This window comes from Aquila chrysaetos, chromosome 1 (assembly GCF_900496995.4).
Source record: "Aquila chrysaetos chrysaetos chromosome 1, bAquChr1.4, whole genome shotgun sequence".
In the NCBI taxonomy this organism is placed as follows: domain Eukaryota; kingdom Metazoa; phylum Chordata; class Aves; order Accipitriformes; family Accipitridae; genus Aquila; species Aquila chrysaetos.
In genome coordinates this window covers 49,400,057-49,417,911 of record NC_044004.1, presented here as the reverse complement: position 1 = coordinate 49,417,911, position 17,855 = coordinate 49,400,057, and the positions used below count along the sequence as shown (strand labels likewise).

The 17,855-nt window shown below is 39.3% G+C and overlaps 1 protein-coding gene across 15 annotated transcripts in view; it reads left to right on the top strand.

The window, feature by feature from the left end:
* The window catches only part of TRIM2 (tripartite motif containing 2), a 117,788-nt gene that overhangs the window by 85,117 nt on the left and 14,816 nt on the right, over positions 1-17,855 (top strand). For all 15 annotated transcript variants that reach the window (XM_030010531.2, XM_030010580.2, XM_030010571.2 and 12 more), the window contains 5 exons: positions 1,748-1,899; positions 2,575-2,755; positions 5,893-6,616; positions 15,571-15,674; positions 16,987-17,154. In XM_030010531.2, coding sequence (XP_029866391.1) covers positions 1,748-1,899; positions 2,575-2,755; positions 5,893-6,616; positions 15,571-15,674; positions 16,987-17,154 — 1,329 coding nt within the window. The remainder of the gene's footprint in view (positions 1-1,747; positions 1,900-2,574; positions 2,756-5,892; positions 6,617-15,570; positions 15,675-16,986; positions 17,155-17,855) is intronic.

Here is a 17,855-nt window from a genome sequence, read left to right as displayed (position 1 = left end):
TGTATCCAAAGATAAAAATATCGAATAAGTAAAAGACTTGTTAAAATATCTTGAAGCTAAGCATTAAATTATGAAGAGGCAGAAAGATGAACTTTTGACACTCATTCAAAAGAAATGAGATTTTTTGACCATATAAAATGATTTAAGAGTTTCCTAATAAAATACTGTTCCTTTTGGTTGTTTCTGGTTGCAAATTTTTGAAGCCTTTGAAAATAATTTAAATCCTAAACTCTGTTTAACTCATTTCCTCTATGCCCTGTAAGACTGCATCACATCTTAGTGCCTACCAAAGTAACTGTCAGGCCTCGGAGGATCTAGTACTGTAAGACTGCTAAATTCACAGTGACTGGAGTAGTGTTGATGGGGGTTGTCATTGTTTAGAAGGTCTCTTGTTTTTTTCTTGCTGATCGATTTGATCTCACACAGTTTATTTGGAGCAGCTTTTAAATTTTCTCTAAAGTGGCTTACACGAATGGCCAACAAATGACTAAACCCTCATTCCATGTGAATCCCATATCTTGTGAATTGAGATAAGAGGGAAGAATGGGAATAAGAGGGAAAGGAGCTTATCAGAGGAAAATCCCTATTAATGCTAATAGCCACATGCAAATCATGGTTCTTACTTCCCCCTCCTAATTTTCAAGATGTCTTGGAGCAGCCAGCTACTTTGCACGGTGCTGTTACAGGTCCCTCTGCTCACCTGAAAACAGCTGGTTCTACATAACCATCTTGTTGTCAGCCAACATCTCCAGCACAATTGTCTTTGTGCGAGAGATCTGAGGGCCAGAAGCATCAGCCGAGTTATTCAAGATTCTGATGCTATGTTCTGAATGCAAGAGAGCTGCCAATGTCTTGCTTTGAAGCATATACTGTGAGTTTCCTTATATATACTTTTAATAAGCCTAAAATGCTTTGTGCTCAAGGACTTTCTAGCTGTAAAAGAAAGTCTCATGCTGAATTTGCATATATGTGCATCGTTTTGACTAACATATGATTTTGGGCACAGCACTTTTCTGTTTCTTTCCCTTCATGAATATATTCAGAATTTGGGGTATTTATTACATGTAAAGATCTTTTTTTATCTCCAGACAGCATCTTACTGGGTATATAACAGGTTGAAACAATCTCCTCCTCTTTCAAGTGTAGATCAGCACTCTCATTATAATCTCAGATATGAGGTTTTGATGGTTTTAAGGGATTAGTAATGGGATATGGAGATTTTTCCCTGCAGCACGTTGGTTCATTTAGGGTGCTTTTCTCTAGCAAATAAACATGCTGTTTGGTGAGCTCCATCGAGTTCATGTTCTGCGGGTGGCCCTGTTATGAAAAACAGCCTAAGTTTACACTTCCTTTGGCAGACTCTCTGGGGAGACTAAGGATTGAGTCAGTGAGGGGACTCAAATGCCCTGTTGTTTGAGTTGTTTCATGGACTAGTTGAGAGAGACAGCAAAACTTACTATTACACAGTGTAAAGATGATGTTAGGGCCAGCCTTGAAGTCCAGCATTCTGTTTCCCAGGCTGCTGTTCCAACACATTCTGATAGAATAAAATGCATTTAAACCAGCATTTTGATATGAAATATATAAGACTAACAGCGATCTTTTAGACGGTAAATTGTTGGTGTCTAAGAAAGGAGAAACTTTGTCTCAGAGCTTGGATAATAACATGAGGTCAAGACCCAGTAAGATGTGCTTTGAGTGATGTTACTGCTGCCATGTTTGAATTTAGAGTTGTGCACTTTTCCAGGTGATGGAGTTTTACTGCCAGTCCTGTGAGACAGCCATGTGCCGGGAGTGTACAGAGGGAGAACACGCAGAGCATCCCACGGTACCACTCAAGGATGTGGTAGAGCAGCACAAGGCTTCCCTCCAAGTCCAGTTGGATGCTGTCAACAAAAGGTATGGAGACTCCACTGATTATTTTCCTTTTTCAGTTCTACCACTGGCTTCCTGTATTACCTTGGGTAGATGTTTTAATGTGGTGGTGCCATGGACCTTTACCTAGAAAACAGGGATAGTGAGGCTAGCATAAAGAAAAAAATCCATTGAGTGTGATGCACTGAGGGATTAGAGGAAAGAGCAAAAGATTCCTATCTGTCTTTCACAAAACAGAGGCCATTAGAATTGCAAGTGTCCTCCAAAGAAGGGGCATAAAATGTTAAGGTGAAAAGTACTAGCCAGTCATTAATTTCATGATAAATAAATAATACTGGATGCTTAAAAGACTAGTACAAACACTACGGTGGCAGAAAGGCTAAAAAAAAGAAAAAGCGTGGTAGATCTAGTTATACCTTCCTGAGTAGATACATTTGCATAAAGGACAGAGGATCCAAGGCCTCATTGTTTGAAATGCCTAAAGTCAATGGATTTCCACAAGGGAGGGCCCTGGCTTAGCCTTATTTTATCAGACAAAAACCACTATGTGGTTATAAAAAGAATGAACTTACTTCTGGGAAATGACTGAGTTTAAAGACAGCCTGCTGATGAGATTGTTTCTTCAAAAGATATCAGGGCAAGGGCCAATGTTTAATGACTTTTGAAACAGCAATCTTTGTAATTTAATCCCTCCCTCAGGCTTCCAGAGATCGACTCAGCACTTCATTTTATATCTGAAATCATACACCAGTTAACCAACCAAAAGGCTAGCATTGTAGATGACATTCATTCCACTTTTGATGAACTCCAGAAGACTTTAAATGTGCGAAAGAGTGTGCTGCTTATGGAACTGGAAGTGAATTATGGCCTTAAACACAAAGTAAGATGCATGTTTTGTTTCAGTGAAAAGCTATTAATTTAATCAGCCAGTTTTTACAAATGGTGCAGGACACCAGTTTGACAAGTTGTGTCTGAGATCCAGAGGAGAATTTTGTTTTCCTGAAATCAAGCGCTGCAGAGCCTTGCTTGTGTGTGCCCAGCATTATAAATGGAATCCACACCGTGTATGGGCAGGTAGCCCTTTGTGCATGGCCTGTGAGGATCTAAAATGGCCAACACATTAAGCAGGCATCTGCTTAAAGCCAACATGCTGATGCGCGGATGACAATAAGGGAATACAAAAGGAAAGTCTGAAATCCTTGGGCTGCAATCCTATGAACCCCCCCAACAAGATACAGACCAATTTCTCCTGAAGAACTGAGCAAGGCTTACTGTTTTGCTTTAAAGCACTGTTTTCCTTTCAAATGCCTGGTAACATATTTCATGTTAGATATCACTGGTTGTAACACATAAAGATTGCAGGGACGTCTCACTTACTTTTTCAGGGAAGCACAGAGAGGAAGATTCCAGAGCTGTATTCGCTCTTCTACTTCCTATCTGGATGATTGAATCCTGCGGTTTTCCCCCTGTATTGTAGACTAAGCTTCAGAGGAAGAAAACAGAAATCTGTGCTTTTACAAATACAAGCCTGTAGCCTGGTGGGTGGGGTTTTGTTGAGGATTAGTAAGTCTGAATCAGGCAAATGAAAGAATTTAGTCCTTGTCTTCCTGAGCATCAGTTGTCTGTTTTATATAAAAGATCTCTTCCCTCAAAGTAGCCTTTAAAAGAAAGTAGCATCAACAACTGGAGTTTCAAGAATGCCTGATAATATTGGCATCTTTGGGCATTCTCTGTGATTACTGAGCAGCTTGAGCATCTCCAGATGTCTGAAGCGGAGGAATGCTGCATTCCTAGATCTGGAACAGGCTTGATCATTAGGAAGGTACTGAACTGCTGGGCCTGTGAAAATGGAAGAGTTCTAATACGTGCACAAGATGTGTACTTTCAGGAACACAGGGAGCCCAAAACCCTTTGGGGCACAGAACATAGTCATCTCCAGAGCTAAGCAGCAGCTGAGGAGCTTTTAGCATCAAAAATTTGGGCTTAGATCCCAGGTTCATCTAAACATATCCAAGATGTCAAAATTTATTTTCTTAGCAAGTAAATATACTCAGGGTGTGTACAAAGTTCACACAAGATGGAATATGGTGTTAAATTATTTTATTGTTGTTTAAAGGTATTTAAAATAGTTTAAAAACTGTTTTGGGTGTTAAAGAACCACATTTTTACAAAGCTGCACATAAGTGGTAAAAGAGGCACCTCCCTTGTTTGTATAAAAAAGAGTGATTGGAATTGGATTTTACTTTTGCATGAATAGTAGTCCTGCAAAAGAATTCAAACCCAAATATTCCATCATTCCGATCATGTACTTTGCAAAAATGAAAAAATGAAAGGGCTACATTTTACTAAAAGGAAGTTGGTGATTCAGTTTCAGTTGTCCAATGGACTGAAAGAGGCCTTCTGTAAAATACTCTAAACACATTTTGAGTATTAGTTATGGTAGGATTTAATATTTTCCATCATTTAAAACATAGCTGCAAATTGTCTTCCTCCTCAGTTTGTGGTTTGTTATCCCAAGCATATGGGATTTTGTCATCCTGGGACTTTATTAGCTGTGCTATCTGTTTAACTACTTAAATTGAATAAAAACAAGGCAGATTAGAAATGCCTTGTATTGAATCCCGAGGGGTTTATAGATGCCTAGAAGATAACTTGAAATTTCAGTGTAGGCTTGAAATTTGTTCATTCTGTTTTGCTTGCAAAAGATTTTGTTATCACTTTCCTGTATCAGTAACTCATCAGCCTGGATTTTAGCCTGTGGGTGAAAAGCAGATAGCTTTGTAAAATTCAGAAGAAAAATGCCCTTAGAATGCAATGTCATTACATGGTGTGTCTCAGCAAGGGAAGAGTATCTCATAGCAATAAATACACCCAGTCTCTAAGTTTACTTTAACATCAATTTAAATGTTTCAAAAATATTTACTTTACAGTGATGGTCAACAAAATAACTTCTCTGATCCACAGTAATGTCTGTGCCCTAGTTCTTCTCTGTAGGAAAAACATACCACATGTGTGACTGGATACTTTGGTTTGGGGATTTCATCAGTGGAGAGTGTGGGGGGTAGCTAGAATGTTTGGGCTTTCCTGACTGTCATGAATTTCTCTGCTAGGTTGTTATAATTCAGGGATCCTTTTTCCAATTCATTGCAAAACTGGCTTAAAAAAATTTTTTGCCTTGTTCCCAGCCCACACCTAACAATTTTGAGGTCAATACTGTTTTAAGGATTTTAGACTAAGGGCCAGAACTGAGCCTATAATAAAAGCTCTTTCTCAGTCTTAAATATAGAGTAGCTACTTGCTGCCCACCAAAATTTCAGGCTACTCAACCCAACTCTTCCCAATAACCACAACCCATCCTTTACGTTTTGCTTTCCTGCCTGCTGAAACTGCAGAAATGACTTACCCGCTTCTGCTGGGGAGACCTTTCCTTTCTTCACTTACTTAGATCAGGAATCACACTTTTCCTTAGGATGGATGTATAGATCTTGAGAGTGCCTTCTTGTCCATCTCCATAGATGAGTAACCCAAGGTTTCCCTTGGCTCTGAAGAAATAGTTTCAAAAAGTTTCTTGCAGCCTCCCTTATTAACGGGCCTGATGACTCCAAAATATTTCTATCTCTGCACACACAGCTCAATTCCCAGTAACTACCTCATTAACTGTGACTGCTGAGAGTTAGATGGAGCACGGTTCAAGCTTCTACATTTGGGGTTTTTAAAAAAAAAAAAAAAAGACAAGACAGACAGGTGGGGCAATAATTCAGTCTAGTGTGACAGTGTATCTGTGAAGCCTTGAAGACCCAAAACAGGGTACGTTTTTTGCATTGCAGCATGATATTCCAAGAACATGTAGGGGATCAGTGTGGTACTTTTTCTACAATGAAACTTTACAATAAACTCTAAAATAAAGCACTATAAATTTGCTTTCTACAAAGGCCTTCAGATATAAAGCATGCTACATCTTGCTATGATAGTTCTTATAACAAGATGCTAATCTCTGGTGTTTGGTAATGCACACAGGTCCTACAGACACAGCTGGATACCTTACTCGAAGGACAAGAAAGCATTAAAAGTTGCAGCAACTTTACAGCCCAAGCCCTCAACCACGGCACTGAAACGGAAGTTCTGCTGGTGAAGAAGCAAATGAGCGACAAGCTGAATGAACTGGCCGAGCGGGACTTCCCACTGCAGCCCCGTGAAAATGATCAGTTGGACTTCATAGTGGAAACAGAAGGCCTGAAGAAGTCCATTCACAATTTGGGTACTATTTTAACCACCAATGCTGTTGCCTCTGAAACAGTTGCCACAGGTGAGGGACTGAGGCAGACAGTGATCGGACAGCCCATGTCCGTTACCATCACAACTAAGGACAAAGATGGGGAGCTCTGTAAATCTGGGAATGCTTACCTCACTGCTGAACTGAGCACACCTGATGGGAGTGTAGCAGACGGAGAAATACTTGACAATAAAAATGGCACTTACGAATTTTTGTATACTGTTCAGAAAGAAGGGGACTTCACTTTGTCACTGAGACTTTATGATCAACATATCAAGGGCAGCCCATTCAAACTTAAAGTGGTCAGATCAGCAGATGTGTCCCCTACCACTGAAGGGGTTAAGAGGCGTGTTAAATCTCCTGGCAGTGGTCATGTGAAGCAGAAAGCTGTGAAAAGACCTGCGAGCATGTACAGCACTGGCAAAAGAAAAGAGAATCCCATTGAAGATGATTTGATCTTCAGAGTAGGTAGGTGACTTGTCTGCTACCTATTGACATGCTTAAAAATAGTTCAGGGAAACTGGATGAAAAAATCTAGAAGTTAAATTATTTTAAGGTTAAAGCTGTAAGTAGAGCAACCTGATAATAACTTTAGGCCTCTTGACTTTTGTTCATCTGTAAATTTTAAAAGCACATACTTCAGAAATTCTGTTTGCAGCAAATATTTAATTGGAATTTGGGTTGAAAAATGCATACATTTGATTTAGGATAAAATGTTTTACCACCTCTTCTGTACTCTATTGGGCATCATAAAATGAAAATATAATAAGATCGATGCTTCAGATTAGATTAAATTACTTCTTTAAAAAGTTGCATGGCAAGAAGGGAAGTAGGAGGACTCCTTCTCTAAAACGATTGCCCTAAAGGTTAATCTAATTAATTAACCTAGAACTATACATGCTAAATCCTGTGGTCATATATAGTTATTTCATTATGTCAGCATAGGACAAAATTAATGTTTGCTTTTTTTCCCCAATATCTAAATATGTTTGGTTCTTTATATATAGTATAATGTTATCTCTAAATCTGTGGACTTCTAATGCTTGGTAAAAATACAACATCTTGGTGTCATTTACTGTGATTTTCTTTTAGGTCTTTTGATGTACTCTGTTTTTAAGCTATAAGATAATAATTCATCATTTTAAAAGACTGTACCATGGGGTATTGTATTTATATAATGTCTGCTTATAGAGTTAGAAAATATTTTTCACTTTGCACAACTAAAGAAAAAAGCAAGTTAATTCTTAATATGTACAAGTCAGGATTTCAGCAGTATGTGTTACCAAGTTTGACAACCAGTTGGCAAGGTGGTAGCAGAGAATAGATGGTGGTTAATTGTGGAGGGTTTTTTAGTAATTCTATTGAAAATTCATCTGGACACCGTTTGTCAGTTGGTTAATTCTGTCCATCTGATTTCTCGTCTGTCAGTATTTCTAATAGATTCCTTGCTTTGATAGAGAGTACATGCAATAACGTAATGGTTTTATATCAGAAAATGTATTCAGCAAGCATGCTTTGCTTGCTGAATAGGACAGTACAATGTTAGCTTTGCATGAAGCTACTCATTAAATGACCAGCCTTTACCAGATGGCCAGTGCATTTCTTAGTAAGATAAATGACCCCATAAATATAACAACTCAAAGCATTTTTCACAGAGGCAATGATATCCAGCTTTACTGTTGCTAAGGCTAAATTTTATGGTGACAGCTGAGTCAAAAGTTAGAAATATGATGTAGAACAATTCATACGGAAGTTAAGCCAGCCCTACTCAGCAGTAACCATGCTTTATCATCCAAAGCTGGAAGGTGACCGTTGCTAAATTAGTACCCAGACATAGGAGGAGGGTGTTCTTGTTGCAAAAGCTATTGCTGTAGTCACCACTGGCAGAGCCCGTGTTAGCAAGCCCATGGGGAGAGAAGCCCTTGCACAGGGCAGAGTGATCAGCCTCAGGCTCCTGCTGGAATGGAAAGGGACCTGTGGCTCTTCCCAAATGCAGTTTCACTGCTGGTACTGGTAAGAGTGGCAGAAGGTATGTATAAATGTAGCCTAGATCTTTTCTAGGCCCTGTTTTGAGACAGGGTTAAACAAAACAGTTAAGAATAATGTCTGAACCCTGTCTAGAAAGAAAACATCTCTCTCATCTCTTTTGGAACATTTGTGACACGTTGTATCCTAGAAGGAGAAGGGCCTGGATGGACAGATTCAGGCAGAAAGAGTCTGTGGGTCTGTAGCAGGTAAGAGCAGGATAGGAAAGCCTGCACAGGTACTGTGCCTGTGAGTAACAGGGGAGCTCTGTTACGTGTTGTGGCTGACAGCTTCACTGAATGCTAAGCCCTCTTGATCACATATATCAACCATTAATTTGTCCTGGTGTGGAAATCATAGATCTAAATACTTAAAAAAAAAAAAAAAAAAGAGATGTCCTGAAATTATTTAAAAACTGTTAATATTCTTATTACAAAGCTTTTGGTATAAAGTGATTTCAGCTTGTAATTTCTGCTTCTGTACCCCTTGCTTCTACTCAGCAGTTTCTAGCCTGACTACCAAATAGTGGTATGGCTCTGGTTTGGGTTTTGGTGGTGGTGGTGGTGTTTGTTGGATTTTTTTTTTTTTTTTTTTAAACTGTTCCCTCCAGCATACCACAAACTCTAGAAGTCTTAGACGTTTTCCAAAAAGTGCAGTGCCCTTTCTTTCTGTTGTGATGCAATCATGACCATGTGCTTTATTTTGGAGTTCTGCCTCTCCTCTTCTTCACCACTCTACACCCCAAAAAAGAAGAGGAAATAATTAGAACAAGAGCTACGCATGTCTCAGAACCTTTGCTTGATGAAACCTCACAGGAGTGTCCACATTTGGGATATGTGGATCACTATTTTATTGAAAAACTGAGCTGAGAGTAATACTTCATCCTATTACATGTTCAGTTCTCAGCCACTCATTTCACAGAATGACCCTACATAGAGGTGTCCCTCTGGGCTTTTGTGGTCTTATGTATGCATTGTCTGAAAGGTCTCTTAAGCCATTGCAGCTGTAATGCTCTAGCTTTTTACACTTCCAAAATACACGGAATTAATGAACACAGGTAAAACTTCTGACATTTTCACAGGGATTGCCTTCATGGATTTAAGCGTTCCTTTAGTTCCAGTTTCAGCACAAGTCAAAAAGTTAAGGTTTGATTCATTTGTTGATGAGGTAATGTAAAATAAAGTTTATTGCTGTTTTCCAACAGAACTGCCTATCTCTATTTTGAACCCATTGTTGAATTCCTCTGCTAACCCTGGCCAGATCTGGATTTGTATTTTACACTGGGCAAGATAAATCTTACATTTGGGCTGCCAGAAGCTCATACAGCTGTGTTGGAGAAATATACTGTAATATTCCTATGGGCATCCAAGTATATGGAGTATGCTATTGTATATATGCTGATATATGGGCTTTTATGCAAAAGTAAATTGATCAGCTCATAGCAGGAGATTGTTCTTGTGCTAGTATTAACAGAGATAGCATTAATACAACATTAGTACAGTTAAGTGCTCTCATTCATGGGGAATTGTGCATTGTATCTTTTGCCAATTCTGTGTTATTCATGGCTTTTAAAATGGCATGTGGTTCTGTTCAGACATTTTAAGGTCAAGCTATTGACTACACATTCATACATTCGTGTAATTCATTATTTACAAGAATGCTTCCTCCTTTTCTCTCTCAATAATTTATATCCTCACCCTTTTTCTAATTTTTTTTTAAACAGGCATGATCTCTAAGAGTGTGTCTATGCAGTATCTGTGTAGCATGTACTTAGATTATACAAATGAAAACAAGAATGCGTTATGATACCCAGAAAATAATTGTTGTGCAATGGTTTTTGCTACCTCTACAAGTGGTAGGAAGCACTAAATGAGAGGGCTCTTTTCCATTACCCTGCTTTTGTGCCTTAGACCCATGCTGAGCAGAGGCAAGTGGAGGTGAGGGATGTTCACAGTGTCAGCCACTTCCACCTTCCATGGTAAATCTCCCATGTCCTCCAAAGGAGGGTTAAGAGCCATGCGAGGCATCAGTTAGCTACTCTGTCCAGAACCCCCATCTTGTGCTCTAGCTCTGTCATGCTGTGCCGTATGCCTTGGTATTTTTTTCTTCTGGCACTTTTCATGACTGGGTTCTTTGACACCGTTTAGCAGTAGTGGTGCTATTTCCCACTTTAACTGCTTTTTCTCTTCATTTATTTATACTTGGGATTGGCATCAGATACAGCCAGATGGAGAATTGGCTCTCTGCTAAAAAGTTCAATTTTCCTTTTCCTCAGACTGTGTTTAGTTGTCTGTTCAGTCATGTAGCTGAGCCTCTAAGTTTAGCTGGTACATTTAATGTGTGTAATTCACTTTAATTTTAAAAAAAAGTGCCTTTAACAGTACCTTCTGTCAACCTCCTTACTAGGTGTGGATGTCATCTTCTGGTCTGTTATCAATGCTGAAAGCAAATAGGAGCCTTATTGTAAATGTACTCCACATAAAACCTCACGAACAAGGCCTGTGTAATAATAGCTTTAGTGCAGTTTAAAAGCAGGCTTAGGGGGAGCAAATGACTTCTTGATCAGGTGTTTCTTCTTTAATTTTCTCTGAAAGCCTCTGCCTGAAACTCTGTATTGGATTTCCCTGTTTGAAAGGAACAGGGCTGCCTGCAGATACATATTTTTTTGAGCTTTTATAGAAATACAAGTGGGTTATATAGGTACACATCTCCTTGAAAAAACATGTATTTTTCCAACCGCAGTTAGCCCCCTTGTATGGATCATGCAGAGGAACCTTCTCCCATCTGCTTCCTCCCATTTCCCTGTCCTTTCTCTACCTTTCCAGCAAGCTCCTGTCCTGGCCAAATTATGGCCTGGCTAAGGGCATAGGAGAAGGAAGGGATGTGTATGTGTAGCTGTTCCATGTAGTGCAGAAGTATGACACATGAAACGCAGAGGCCCCTCTGATACACTTTAATCAGTTGTTCTTCATTCTCTATTTCAGAACTCCGGAACAAACCCATTAATAAGCAGTATGAAATAGCAAGATGTTTTCTATACAGAATTTATATTTCTGTAGAAGTAGGAACACCTAGTAATGGGGAAATAGAATTTCATTTTCCAGTTTCTTAGCTCAAATCCTTCTGAGGATTGTCATGAACTCTTTAGGGGTTTGTGATGGCCAGTGTGAAATTTGGCCAGGCCCACATTGCATAGTTTTGCAGTCATACCTGTATTGGACAGGGGGCGAAGAACTCTGAGAACATTGCTTGCAAAATCCCCAGCATGGGTCTGATGTCCTGATGACAGACACCTGGTCTTGGTGTGACTCATGTCGTTCGGGGTTTTGCTGCTGTACCAGCAAAGAACTGCTTCTGCGGTGCACCTATCCCTAGGATTTGTGCATACCTAGCTGTGGCGGCAGGGGCTCTGCTGCACAAGCAAGGCTTGGAGGTGGTGTTGGCCAAGCTTTAGGGACAGATGCTGTGTAAAGCAAATCAATACAAATCAGCCCAAACTTCTCTACCAGCAGCGTGCAGGAGTATCTGCCAGAGTTCCAACTGAATTATTCATTCATCTTTAAAGGTTACAAACATTGTGCACCTCCCTCCAACAGATTGATTGATTTTAAAACTTAGATTTGCATGGGAACTTGGATTAGAAACACTGACATTTATTTTGCAAGCACATAGCTTGTTAACAATCTGGTTCGGTGCAGTTTTACTACAGAGCCTTTTGTGTTTCACATGTTATAAGAGAGGGCATCACATCCTCATAACATGTAAGGTTTCGCTAAGTATCTGAGGAAAAAAGAAATGAAGCTATGGAACAAGAACAAAACTCCTTGATACCTGTCTATGCAGTATGCATGTAGACCTTTCCATGCTGTTTAGTTTTATCCTTTTTTTTCAGTACCACATAGAGAACGGTCCAGGAAGAAATTTTTGAAGTGGTGTAGGCAGGAAAGCAATGGTACTTACACAACAGGTTATGGCTACTTGCAACCTCTAAAGTCTCCCCATTAATCTGTAATCTTTCTGCAGGGTTTTTGTCTCTCTGAATCCATTCCCTTCCTGCTGGGGACAGCAACATGGTTTTTCGTTGTGTTTGAGGAAGCTGGTAAATCTAGGTTAGCAAGCAGGGAGGTTATTATTCATATTAGTAAAACTTAGCAAAAAACCCACTCCTATTACTACGGGCATCAAAAATGTACATTGTACAACAGGTTTGTCCAGATGCCCAGCACTTACAGAGCAGATTCTCATTGCAGTTACATGATGTAATTTTTAACATCTCCCGTGAAGTTAATGGGCTTTTAGGGTTTTTTTTCCTTCTATTTGGTGAGATTCAATCTGGCCTCTATTGTGCAAGAATAAAAGATTGAAATTATGAAGCATTTTATGTGTGCTAGATTGTCTTCAGCTGAAAATGGATACTCTTTTGTTGAAAGCATATCTTCAAAGCTAAATTAATTGGTTTGTGCAGGCTACGCTCAGTAATACCAGAAGGAATTAGATAGGGCTATGGCAAATCTGATTGTTTGTTATCTGTGTACAAAGATGGTATAAAAGGAGCTATTCCACATATCTGCTTCCTAATAACTCTGTTCAGCTTTCCCCTTTTGAAAACTCTGCTGTCTTCTCCCAATCCCCAGCAGCTTGCCACAGAAGTTGCAGTAAAATGTCTGTCTTTTCCTCCTTTGTGCCCCGCAGTAGCTCAGAACTGGAGGGAGGTAAGGCTGGGCAAAGACAGGCATGAAAGATGCAGGCTTTCACCTCTAAACTAGGCTGTGTGGGAAACACTGGAATGAGGATCCCACAACCGTCCTCTGGTTCCAGCCCTGTGCATTTGAAATGTTGGTGCCTCCCTAGGCTAAGGAGTGATGGGTGACCGCCCATGACTGAGGGAAGAGGAGACAAATCATGGGGTGCCTTGATACAGAGGGGTGGTGTCTTGCACTAAAACACTTGCTGAAGACTCTCTCTCAGGCAGCTATGTTTATAAGGCAGGAATCTCTACTTACAGGATGGAGCTATTATCCTTTGGTGTTACAGAGTCAGTTGCAGGAGCCTGCTTTTCCAGAGGCTGACAAACTTTACTACAAGATTTCCTCTCATCATCTGAACTGCTGCCGCTGCCTGTGCTTGGACTCAAATCTTTGCTGGCATGTGAATTATTCAAATCAGAAAGTTGAAGTTATCTGTTTTCCTCTTGAACATAAGTTAGGAAATAAGCTGTGTTTCACTAACCTCAGCTTTCTTCTTCAGAGAAATATGTGCCACTCCAGAGGGGACTGTATAAAGGCCTGTGTGCAAATTAGGACCTATGTGGTGGGTTTAATAGCTGCAAAGTGCTATGTACAAGGACGTTGCATGGAGCTGAATTTCATCTGCAGCTGTGCTAATAAATTACTATTTCTTAAACTTACTGTGAAATGTGACTATGGCATTCCTGGATAATTTCTTCGATTTTTCCTTTGGTGTATATTTACAAGGTCCCACTGAAGAACACTCTGAGTAACTCTTTATATAGGTGTCTCTTATTTTTAAAAATGAAATTCCTTGACTTTCAAGAACATTTTTCTAAGGGTAAAGAGCATACATTCCATAAAGTTTGTGCTAGTTGGTTCCAGATGCTCTAGCTTACGCCTCCTCTTTTCTAACAAATGTTTTCCCTTTACTCTCAGTAGTAAAAGGAATGTTTCTCCCTTTTCATCCATTCTCTTTGGCTAAAAGGCAAAAAGGAAACTTATCATTAGCATATGGTGGAAAAAAATTACTGCATGCATCCCTCCGGCACTGCTCATTAAAAGAATACACAGAAATGGCTCGAGTGGGGGTAATGTAATTGGTGTGTAACTCACTATTCCCTGAATATGTACTTTCCCCTTGCAGTAGAAAAATTGAGAAGTATTTGCTTTGTTTAGAGGATGGAGCATATGGTGTTCAAGAAAACAAGCCTTGAAACAAAGGGACATGCTTGCAGCACCACGTGCAGAGGAATTAAATGTTACTTGTTAGCCAGTGACGGGAAATATGCATCCCACAGCCATCACCAGAGCAGAAAGAAGGGTTGTTAAGAGCATACACATCCCTAATGAAAGCTAAATACAAACTAGAGCTAATATGTATGTCTTATATTGGGTATCACAGTCAGAATAGTTTTAATCATTGAGCACCAGGATATTTTGGATTGACTAAAATAAAATACATGTTTTTCTGTTAAAACCATATATTGAAACCAATTAATGTCTGATACGCAGCCAGTGAATGCTTGTAAAAATACTTCACCAGGAAAAATAGTGCTGCATCCAAGTATTGGAAAGAATAACTTATAGAGTCTTTTTGTTTCGAAATTCATTCATTCATTATGAATAACCTTGGGGTCCAAGATCATAATTGCAGTCTTGTCTAAAGACCCCTGAGCCTCCATTACAAACAAAGCAGGAATTTGGATGCTGTTCCTGTGCTCCAGGTGTAATTTGGACCAGCCACTTTAGGGCTGGCCTTTTTAAAGATACCAGTTTGCTGGGTGACTCTTCTTGGAACATCTCAGAACAAACATCTAAGTAATGAGGCACCTAAACTTAATGACCTTTTGTGAAAATTTGACATTTTACAGCTCCTTATCGCCTTAAGCCAATGGGGAAAAGACAGTTCTATGTAAATCACTATTACATTTGTCCTGGGTAAAAATGGGACCTCTGTGTGTGTACACTACTTTATTAGAACAATCTAAGGTCTTTACAGAAGCAGTCAGTCTCCAGGTGTTGGTCTTCATTGGCCCACAGGTCCCAATCATTCAAAACCAGTTCTTCATCTGAGTTTCCCTTCTAAGGGGATTTTTGAAGCCTACGACAGGAGACTGTGTATGAGTGAACAGGAAAATTCCCTGTCTTGAAATGGCCCCAACCAAAGTGATCACTGATACGTTTTAACTCAACTTTTTGGCATCACTGAGGAGATTTAGCTAATTGTACTAAAACCTTGTCATCTGTCCATGTTCTTATTTTAGTCTCTGTCTGTATGTTCCCACAGTACTGCCCCTTTCATTGTCTTCTCAGTTGAATAAAAATCCGCAGTTTAAAAGAAGTCCATCGCTTATGAAAAAACATTTTACTGGTTCCCTCACACAAGAGGGAAGTTGTGAACACTTTGATTTGTGAAGGCCAAAGAGGTAGTTATGTTGATGGGCGCTGAGATGGCATACATGCCAAAGAGTAAGAACAATCCCTTCTTGTACTTAGAATTGTGGATATGTTACTGAGATGGTTCTTTGAAGTTGTAGCAGTGATAAGAACTCTTCAAAATAGAAATCTATGGATCAAGGATGTAATAAATGCATGTGTTGGCATTTAGGTCCTGACTGATTAGTCCTGTCTAACCTGATTTCTTATGTACTTTGTGTTCAATTTTAGGCACCAAAGGAAGAAACAAAGGGGAATTTACAAATCTTCAAGGTGTAGCTGCATCTACAAATGGAAAAATATTAATAGCAGATAGTAACAACCAGTGTGTGCAGGTATGAGGATATGCCACTTCCAGTATTTTTCTTTTTCTCCCTGCCCCCACACCTCTGCCTTCTTTGTAGTCCAGGAAAGACACATTTTGTACAAGTCAAGCAGATACAGAAAATACAGAGGAAGCTCAACTTGTTTGTCGTCCATTATCATTCCATCTTCTTGACCTGCAGCTATGTTTTTCAGATCTACACTATATCTAGTATGTATATAGGAGTTTATTTCCCTTCCTTATGATATTTGACAATGAATGAAGAAAACAAGTGGTGCAATAATCTGGAAAAATGCCTTTTTGTAAATACCATTTTACATTGTAAATTTATCGCTCCATGTTTCCAAATATAAATCTAGGGCAAGGTGCCACAAATACAATTTCTTAAGCAAATACAAATACAAAAATAAACATGTAGATGTCATTTTCAAATGGCTTTTAGTCTACTTAATTGACTTTTCTGTCTGTTATCATGATCAAATCTTTTCTGTGGTAGCACCCCCGACACCCATGATTTCTTGGCTTCTGTAACCTGTGTTAAAATCAAGCTGTGTTTTTTCTTTGCTCGCCATGTATCTTTTTTACCATTAACAATTTGTAATCACTCTTCAGGCTGTCCATGTGGTAGCAACGAACAAGGCAGCAGTGTGTGGCTTGTTCTTCAGTGTGTGAGAATCAGCAAGCTACATGCAGTAAGAACTTGTTTCCAGGCCTTTTCAAAGAGACAGAGTCAAATATTTATCAGCACCCTCACACTTTGTAATTTGCAGCCACTTCAGAGGAACTTCAGTGTCTAATTACCTGGCTTGGGGACACAACCGGTGGACTGAATTTTGCGTGGCTAAAACATCTCTTAGGAGATGGCCTAGTACTTATCCCTAAGTCAAATAATTAAATTTTGAAATTCTCTTTTAGCTTCTATTCCTATCTTTTCTACAGACTTAGTGTTTGACTGTGGCCGAGTCACACAGTGCCTCAGTTTCCTCATTTCTAATATGGGAATAACACCACTTCCTTCCAGCTGAGAGGGACATTGTAAAGCTTAATTCACTAATGTTTGTAAAGAACTTTGAGATCACTGAAGAAACAGTGCAATGTAAGTGCAGAGAACTTCTTTATTTTGAAATTAGAGTCCAGATGGAAGCCTCTTCTTAAATTAGAATCACTTTCACTTTCAAATATGGACCGTGTAAAAGTGCTTCATGTTCCTAACTCTCTTCCTGACTGTAGTGTTCATTAGTGACTTGCTAAAATCTAAGCTCCAAGAAATAGATGATGTTATTATGTAGACCTAATTTTAAAATGAATGTTTTCTGTTACAGATATTTTCCAATGATGGTCAGTTCAAAAGTCGTTTTGGCATACGAGGAAGGTCTCCTGGCCAGTTGCAACGGCCAACAGGAGTGGCTGTGCATCCCAGTGGTGACATCATTATTGCAGATTATGATAACAAATGGGTTAGCATATTCTCATCAGATGGAAAATTTAAGGTATGGGTTACCATGTGAACTCTCCTGAGCTTTCTCTGTCTTACAAAGGAATGCAAAGTAATGGGTTTTTTTGTCAAGAAACTACATAGTTTGGTTGTAACTTAGTCCAAATTCCATTGTTGTGATGTGGAAACCCATGACACAGCCACGTTGTAAAATTAATAGGAAGAGGTCACAGCTGTGATGCTAATGTTACACCAAATAGAGACGATATGTTCCATTTTACAGTTGTACATACTAGGTGCTTGGATGCCTTTCCGTAACTTATAGTGAAGGATAGCTAATGTCATCAAGTCTAGATGGACTAGCTCAACAACCTTCATATCATTAATATTCTGATTATGCAGAAATGTGTGTGCATATATGTATATACACACAGATACACATAAAAACTTATGAGGAGGACATAAGGCTCTTCAGTGACATATGGAGGAGAAAAATAAGGTAGCAGACTGATGATGACTTCTTCTATTTACTCCATACATACCAGCCGGAAAACCTTGAATAACATGAAGACACCAAAACAAAACCAAAGAAAGATGTCACTTAGTTAAGAATCCAAATACTCTGAGTAACCTACGTGTGCTTTAAATAATTATTAAAGTCTTTAATGTGAACTGGCTTGATCTGGACACAGAGCATGGAGGGCTTGATTTCCTTCCTTCTCAAGACATGTTGTAAATCCAGCACTTTGGATGGTG